Below are 8101 nucleotides of genomic sequence, written 5' to 3'. Positions count from 1 at the left end.
GCCCGGCGTTCCCCTGCTGCTCCCGGCAGCCCTCCAGGCACCAGCCAGCGTTTTATTTCCGCACTAGACTCTGGGCTCTTCGGGGCAAGGGTCAGACTGTGGGTTCCTCATCCTGGCCTCACCAGTGCCAAGCACGGTGCCTGGCCTGTAAGAGGCATTTAGTACAACTTTGAGTTGCCTTGCATTCCACTCCCATCTGCTCCCACTCTCCCGCTTCTGAAGGCCTGGATACCTCTTTTCTTCCTTCATGTCGGAATCCCCAACATCGGCTACCTTTGAGCTTGATTGCAAGAGCAAGGATTGTATTTTAGAGGTCGTCTTATTCGATGGAGAAACCAACCCTTTCCCATTCCCATTCCCATCCCATTCCCATAACCTTTTCCCATTCCCTGGCTCCATCAAGGAAGGGTGGCAGACACCATCTTCTCACCACCACCCCCCATACAAGCCTAGGCATGCTCCCCAGCCCAGGGCAGACATCACCAAACGATCACAGCATGCTAGGGGAGCCCCAATCAGGGTTGGCATGGAAGATGATGCTTCCTTGCCACGCTGGTAATAGCTGCTAAGCTATTCATGACACGGATATTAAAGTCTAATGAAGTAATAACAGAGATATCTGTTTAAAACTCCTTTGTAATTTGTAAATTCTCTTTCAATTGTGAGATGTCATTCATGTAGCAGATGAGAAAGATGCTTGTGGGGACTCTGAGGTCCTGGGACACGGGACGAGGAGGTTTTGGTGGGAAACAGGAGAAATTTGATGGGGGAACAAGGCAGGTTGGAAGCATAGAGGTTATTAGAGAGATTTCATGTTGCTGAAGGGGGCCATGCGGCCTCCTTGTTCCTTCTGCAGACTCTGGAGTAGACCACTGCTTCGCCCCAGGGAAGGCCAGATGCGGTGGACCACAGAGAAAGGGAGGGCAGCCTAAACTGCCGGCCACAACATGGAAAGATCTCGAGGGTTCCCCGTTAATAGTTTCTGTATAGCCCGGGCAGCTATGTCTCTGCACTTCAAGTTCTCCAGTGCTGGAATTATTCCTCCTAAGCCACGCCGTGAGGAGGACTTACTGCACAAATGTACAAATGTATAAAATGTACAAATGTATAAAAGCCCAAGTACGTCCAGGACAGGGAGACAAGCTCTGCCCAGAACACTGAGCCAGCTCTCAGGATGGTGGGGGTGGGGGGCATGGTCTTCCGGAGAAGCATCAACAGAGACCGAGTTGGCCAGTAGAACATCCCTCAGTCCTTACAGTCCCTCCTTTCTGGGACCACTGAGGTCATGCCTCCTGGGGTTGCCATGTCTCCCCCTCCCCAGGCTGGAGATTTCAGAATGGGCTGTGGAATGGAAAAGCAGGGGTGGGAGAGGGAGCTTCCAAGCACCGCATCTTTGTGGGTAAAGAATTCCACTCGGCAAACAGTGTGTTCACTGCCCTCTGTGGGGCATCTTCATTTTGGGATAGGCATGAAATGATAATGGTCAAACCCCCACCCCACCCCCACCACCTCCAGCCTCCACCTCCACCACAGTGGGGGAAAGATGGGCAGGAGGTGGGGGAAGAAGTGTGCAAAGAGAAGGCCTGGATGGGTGGGGGTCCCAGAAGGACCTAAGCAGCAGGAGACCCCCACGTGTGGGCCTCAGGGCCCATCAGCTCCCCCCCCACCAAGGTGAGTCCAGAGGTGATGCCGGGGGGATCCCCCTCTGGATACCAGGCTGGCCTCCCGAGTCCTGAGGCGCTGGCTGGGCACCCCATGGGGAAATATCCTCTTCCAGGCATGGCACCAAGCTGGGGACCAACAGCAGTCTGCAGAACGGATGACAGGGCCGCTGGGGAGAGGACGCTTTGATGCCAGCTCTCCATCATGAGACACAAGTCGGGCCTGTGGCTACAAAGCCCTGAGCTGGGAATGTCCTGAAAGTCTGCAACTGTCCAGGGGCTGAATCTTCATCCTCAGCCCCAAGTGGCCTTCTGCCCTCCTCCCTGGGCCCCGTCCATTCCTTCAGGTCCAACACCTCCTCTGCACGACCACGGCTTCTGCCTCAACACAGGGAGCATAGTCATGCCCCATGAGACAAAAGGGGCGGGAAAGCTGGCGAGAGAGAACAGCAGTTAGGGCAGGGGCAGACCCTGGGATAGTAAGTACCCACGACGAGCTGTTTTACATCAGAGCTTCCCAACCTTCTCCACAGCAGGGGAAAGGCAAGGGAAATAGCATGTGCGCCACACACTGTGATCCACGGAGGAACCGGCTTCCTCCCAGCCCCCCTGAGGCCGGAGGGATCCACAGGCCCAGTTCTCAATACAGCACGTCTGCCTTCAGCCCAACCTCTCAGCTAACCCTCACTACAGTCGACAGGAGGGTCAAAGGGTAGATGGCACCAGCTGGGGCTCCCGGGCGCCCTGGGACTCTATTTGTTAAGGCGGAGAAGCTGGAGGGCTGGAAGGTGAGGTGTGTGGGAGGTGGTAGGGAGGGTCAAGGGGGCAGGTATGGGTTTCCACAGGAAAATATGAAAACCTGAGTGGTATAAATCCCTCCCCGGCCCTGCTCCTAGTTCCCACGGGGAGGGAGTGGCATCTGGGGAAGAGGGCACAGTGCTGGGAGCCAGAGCTTCTAGGTTCTATTCCTGGTCCCTCCCCTGGGCCTTCCTGACCACAGATCTGCCCCTCACCCCCTGCCCCACTGCTCAAGAAGGATTAAGACATCACAAATAACCAATCATGACCCCATCCTGCACCCGTCCACCCACCCTGCCCCCGCTGCCCACCCCCTTCTCCAGCTTCTCCTCTGGCCCAGCTGGGCATTGGCTGGCATTCAGGGACAGGTGGACAGGCCCACTCCCCCCTTGGCGTCGGTGGCCTGGCCTCTGGCCTGGCCTGCCCACTCTCCAACATCTCTGGTCTGCCAGCAGCTCAGCCCCAGGGCCCAAGAGCCACTGTCAAGAATGGGTAGTGGAGACCCGGCCCAGCCTTGTGAGACCCTCTCCCTGAGGCCCCACCTCAGGAGCTGGGTTCTGTGCCCAACCTGTAATGACTCTGCTAACTGAAGGAGGTCATCGTTCTGCCCCAATTCTATGCTCAAACTCTCCTATGTAGACTGTTGATCCTAGCACAAGGAGGGGGCAAACTTCAGTTCATCCCACCCCTGCCTCTCCCCAGCTCCTGGAAAGCCATGGCCTCCGCCCCTGCTGGAAAGCCTCAAGGGAATATTGAGTCCAGCCTCCCTCCACCTGAGCTGGGGCGGAAGCAACCTGTAGCGACGCCCATCTCTCCTACCTTCCGCTCTGCCACCTGGGTCACATAGGACCTCCCTCCCCCGGGCCCAAGGGGCATGTCCAGCTCTTGGTCCCGCTTGCTCAGACTCCAAAGCTCCTACTCCTTGTTGGCCCTAGGGTGGTTCAGCTTTGAAGTGGAATGCTGCTGGGGGTCCCTCATCTTCTGTGTAGGGGAAAGAGAAGGGAGACTGGAGAGAGAGAGGGTTCAGTCCCCAAAGGGCTTACCTGACTTGACCTCTGGGCACCACGTGGTGGGGAGGGTGCGCAGTGTAAAGGTGAGATGGTAAGCTGGGGGGGGTTAGGACACAAGGGTCCCGGCCCCGAGGCTCTGCCTGGCCCGCACTGTCTGGATGGCCTGCTGGTTCTTGAACTTGACCAGGCCCAGGGTAATCTGGGCGTTCCAGCCAGGATCCTCGAGAGGGCAGCGGAAGTCGATCTCGCCGCCGCCCTCGGTCACCAGCGTGAAGTAGATGTGGCGCCCGGTGCTCTCCACGCATTCCACGGCCTTGATGCGGGCGAAGCTGAGCTCCTTGGGCCGGCCGCCGGTGCCCTTGGCCTCGAAGAGCTGCAGCCCGCGCTCGGTGAGCACACAGCGCTTCCGCTTCCACAGCTGCAGCAGCCCGCCGCTGCGCTTCTCCAGCACGCCCTCCTTGAGCACCGTCGCCGCCGCCGTCATGGGCGCCCCGAGGTCCCGGGCAGGCTGTAGGCTGCGGTGGGCGCGGCGCCCTTCCCGGCTGGGCCGCGCCGGATTCTGGCGCCCGGGGCCGGCTGACCGCTCTCCCTGCCACCTGCGCCCCTACTGCCCCGTGCGCCCGCCGCGCAGTCCTCCGGCCACCGCCGCCCGTTCGGCGCCCGCAGCCCCTGCTCCGGCCCTCCGCCGCTCTTCCGCGCCGCTCGAGCTGCCCCGGTTCGCCACTGCCCGGTGCCGCCTGCCGCTTTCCGGCCCGAAAGCCCCGCTGCGCACTGGCTCCGCGCTCGCCAGCTCGCTCCGCTGGGCTCTGCCTGCGCGCTGGGCGGCTGCTCGAGGGATGTGCCCTTACATGTTCCGCCGTTCGCCTCCTGCGTCCTCCGCCCGCCCGCCGTGCATTCCTGCCCCGGCCGGCCCTCCCCTCCGCGCGGCGCACCCGCCGGGGCCGGGCTCCGGGAGGGGGGCGGGGGGCAGGGCTCCGAGGGGCGGGGCCATGGCGGGGGCTCGGTCACGCTCTGCAGGCGCTGGGCGCCGGGCGGGGAAGGCTGGTACGGACTGGGGGTTTGCTTACCCAACAGCCCGAGCCTCGTGGCCTGCCGCTTCTTGGAACCACATCTCCTCCAGGCCTTGGACGCAGGGGACGATCGTGGTCTTGAGAGGCGGGAGACAGGGAGAGTCTCCTAGATGAGAGGGTCGCTGCTTGGAAGAGGGGTGGCCTTGCTCTGTGGTCGCACGGTGCACCGCCTGGGACTTGCATAGTGGGCGCAGACATCTACTGGCTGCTTCCCAGGCCGGGGGAGTGCTGCCTCCGCATCCCGTGCCCCCTCTCCTAGCTTGGCCAGCTCCCTCTTGGCATTGTGCAAATCAGAAAAAAACGAGGACGATCCTGGGATGGGGGGTAGGAATCGAGCCAGTGTTGGGTTCCTTCCCCTTCTGGGGAGGAAAAAGAGAGGCTGCCCAGCTGTCTCTGCTGGGGCGACCCACCCCCTCCTACTCCCTACCTGCATCCCCAGCCCCGGGAGAGGAGTAGAGAAAAGCCAATGTGAGGGGTGCCTGGGTGGCTCAGTCGGTTAAGCGTCTGCCATCAGTTAAGCATCCTGCCTTTGGCTCAGGTCATTTCTGGGGCTCCCTGCTCAGGGGGGTACCTGTTTCTCCTCCTTCTGCCATTCCCCCTCCCCCACCCCTCTGGTGCCCTCTGGTTTTCTCTATCTCCCTGTCAAATAAATAAATAACATCTTAGGAGGACAAAAAAAGGCCAAGGCAGACTGAGCCGAGAGGAAACTTGAGGTCATTCAGCCTCCCTGTGGAGGCAGAGGGGACCCCACTGTGGTCTGGAGAGGTCACTTCCTGCGGTCTTGTTCCTAGCACACACTTGGAGGGACCGGTGGCTCACCCCAGCGCGCACCCCACAGCGCACCGGCCCTGTCTGGAGTTAGAGGCAGGAGCGCGAGCCTACCCCTGTTTGTCGCAGCCCCTCTGGAAGATTCTATGGGCCTCCCTCCACGCCACCTGAGACAACGGACTTCCCGGGATTCGGTTCGGAGCTGAAGGGGGATGGGGAGGGAGAAGGCTTCCATCCCTTGTCTGGCCTAAAAGGCTTTGTATTAACCCCCTCAACCCTTCCTCCTGGTCCGTGGTGTCCCCGCCCACCTTGTGCTGCTCCATTATCCTTCCATTTCCTCATGTGTCAAATGGAAAGATTAATTCATTCTTCGTTCAGGGAGCTCTGATGAATAAGTTAAATAACATTTGTGAGAGACCTGGTAACTCTCAATCAATGTCATTCCTCCCCTGTTCCCCCTCCACCGGCCTTCAGAAGAGGATGGGGACCCTAGGATTTGGCCAGGTACTGGAAGATGGCTGTTCTAGGTCCTGATTCTGCCCCATCTGGGTCAGCTTCTCCAGCTCCCGGTTTCCTGAGGGCCTCTTCACTGCCTTGTTAATAACAGATCATTATGGGAACAATAATAGGGAGTAATGACAATAATAAGACCTCTTTGTCCCTACACCCCGTTTCCATCCTCCTGCCCATTGACGTAGAGCCTAACGGGCACAAGGAGGGCCCAAGAGGGGAGAGGTGCCCCAAGTCAGGAGGTGGGGGAAGCCAGCTGTTGGTTTCCCACCACAGCTCTTCAGCCTGTGGGCTGGCGGAGCACGCCACACACATATACCTCCAGGAAGCCAACTCCCTAACCCCCAGAATACCCCTCCTGGAGAGGAAGTGGCCAGCACCACGAAGGAAGAGAAGCAGCCAAGACAAGTATCTCTTGAGGCTCAGAGGGCAGCATTTGAGAAAGCTCAAGGTACCCACAACCCTGTCTTAGCGACCCCCAATGTCTCAGCCTATCCTCCAGCCATGCCCTCCCATGGCTTCTCTCTCTGCACAACTACCCACCCTCCCCACAACGACCTCCTCCATAGGAATCTCCTGAGTGCACCGATCTGGCACAGTCCCGCCATGATCCAAAGCTCTGTCCTTGAGGAGACAGAACCCTGGACCAGGCCGCTAGCTCTGCCCCTAACTCTGTTTTTATCTCTACCACTTCAACCTCTCCCCCATGCACTGAGTCCGGGACTCACTGACTCTCTCTCCAGTTTCAGGTTAATTCACAAGGTATTTGAAGGTTATAGAGCTCTCTCCGGGGGTTTTATTCTCACAACAGATTGGTATCATTATTATCATTGTGCTCATTTTCCTCAGAGAAAAGTGAGCTCAGAGAGGTCAAGCAACCTAGATGAGGTCACACAGCTTGGTAAATGACAAAGCTGGGAAGAGGTTGTGTGGTAGCTAAGAAGGCCCAGGATCTTGTGCTGGTATGTTGATACCCAGGGTTCTTTTTTTTTTTTTTAAGATTTTATTTTTTTATAAATAAATAAGGAGGGAGGGGGAGCAGGAGCAGGGCAGGGGAGGGAGGGGGGATGACGGGCAGAGCTGAGCCGAACAGAGAGCCCAACTTGGGGCTCGATCTCAGGACCCTGGGATCATGACCTGAGCCAAAGGCAGATGCTTAACCTACTGAGCCACATAGGGGCCCCTTTTTATTTTTACCCAAAGTTCTTTTTACCCAAGATCCAGACACCCACACTTTCCTGATCAGCTTCCTGGGAAGAGTGGTACCAAGTTTTTGGACACAGGAGAAAGGACACAAAAGACAGAAACATTGGGGGCGCCTGGGTGGCTCAGTGGGTTAAAGCCTCTGCCTTCCGCTCAGGTCATGATCCCAGGGTCCTGGGATGGAGCCCCACATCGGGCTCTCTGCTCCGCGGGGAGCCTGCTTCCTCCTCTCTCTCTGCCTGCCTCTCTGCCTAGTTGTGATTTCTCTCTGTCGAATAAATAAAATATTTTTTAAAAAAAATCTTAAAAAAAAAAAAGACAGAAACATTGGATAGCAAGATTGAGTGTGTAAAGAGGAGGCCATAGGAAGAAATTCAGGAGGTCGTACTCTATTGCTGGAAAGATCTTTACCAACTAAACATCCAGTTCCCACACCACGTCTCCCCAGTGTAGGTCCTACTGGGAATCTGATCCTCCAGTCTTATAACCTCCTGGAATAAGGGGAGGTGACTCACTCTAAATTTTCCCCCAGAACTGACATCCTGCCTAGTAGCCCCAACTGAGAGAGGCTTGAGCCCAAGTAATCCAACTTGGTCCAGCAGAAGGCAATAAGCATTGTAGATCTGGGGGAGCAGGGTAGGGGCTGGTGAGGGCTGGTGGGGGGCCTAGTGACCTGCCAGTATCCCTTTGATATGGAGTCTTTTACTCTCTTCCTGCCAAGGTATCCCTACATTACCCCTGGGAACGGAACTCTAACTTAGCCTTCCTGGGGCACTCAGCTCGAGCAATGCTGGGCCCTAGAGATACTCACTTAATTCTTACCGACTTGTTGACTACATGGGACTGCTGGACAGAATGTCCCTGGTTGCTGCCCAAAGCTGGCTCCACCCTCTCTGCCCAACCCAAAGGAAAGCTGATCTGCACAGTCAGTCAATCCGAGTCCAGCTGGAACAGACTAGACTACAAAATGGCCCCAGGGAATAGTGTGATACAAAGGCTCTAGCAAGGTCTCAGCCATCAATAGTGGGGAGGAGGGAGCCCTGGTCCACCCTGGAGGCTACCCAGGACAGGGTGGAACGGA

General features: G+C 57.6%; 1 protein-coding gene across 1 annotated transcript; it reads right to left on the bottom strand.

The window, feature by feature from the left end:
* Window positions 1-446: 446 nt before the first annotated feature.
* PHLDA3 (pleckstrin homology like domain family A member 3) lies at window positions 447-4342 on the bottom strand. Its single transcript, XM_045982022.1, has 2 exons — window positions 3503-4342; window positions 447-2094 (listed from the first exon to the last, which is right to left on the bottom strand). The coding sequence occupies exon 1, from the start codon at window positions 3951-3953 to the stop codon at window positions 3576-3578; it is 378 nt and encodes a 125-aa protein (XP_045837978.1). The 5' UTR covers window positions 3954-4342; the 3' UTR covers window positions 447-2094; window positions 3503-3575.
* Between the last annotated feature and the right edge of the window lie 3759 nt (window positions 4343-8101).

This window comes from Meles meles, chromosome 17 (genome assembly GCF_922984935.1).
Source record: "Meles meles chromosome 17, mMelMel3.1 paternal haplotype, whole genome shotgun sequence".
Classification (NCBI taxonomy): domain Eukaryota; kingdom Metazoa; phylum Chordata; class Mammalia; order Carnivora; family Mustelidae; genus Meles; species Meles meles.
The sequence above is the reverse complement of the archived record's forward strand: the minus strand, read 5'-3'. Positions and strand labels throughout refer to the sequence as shown.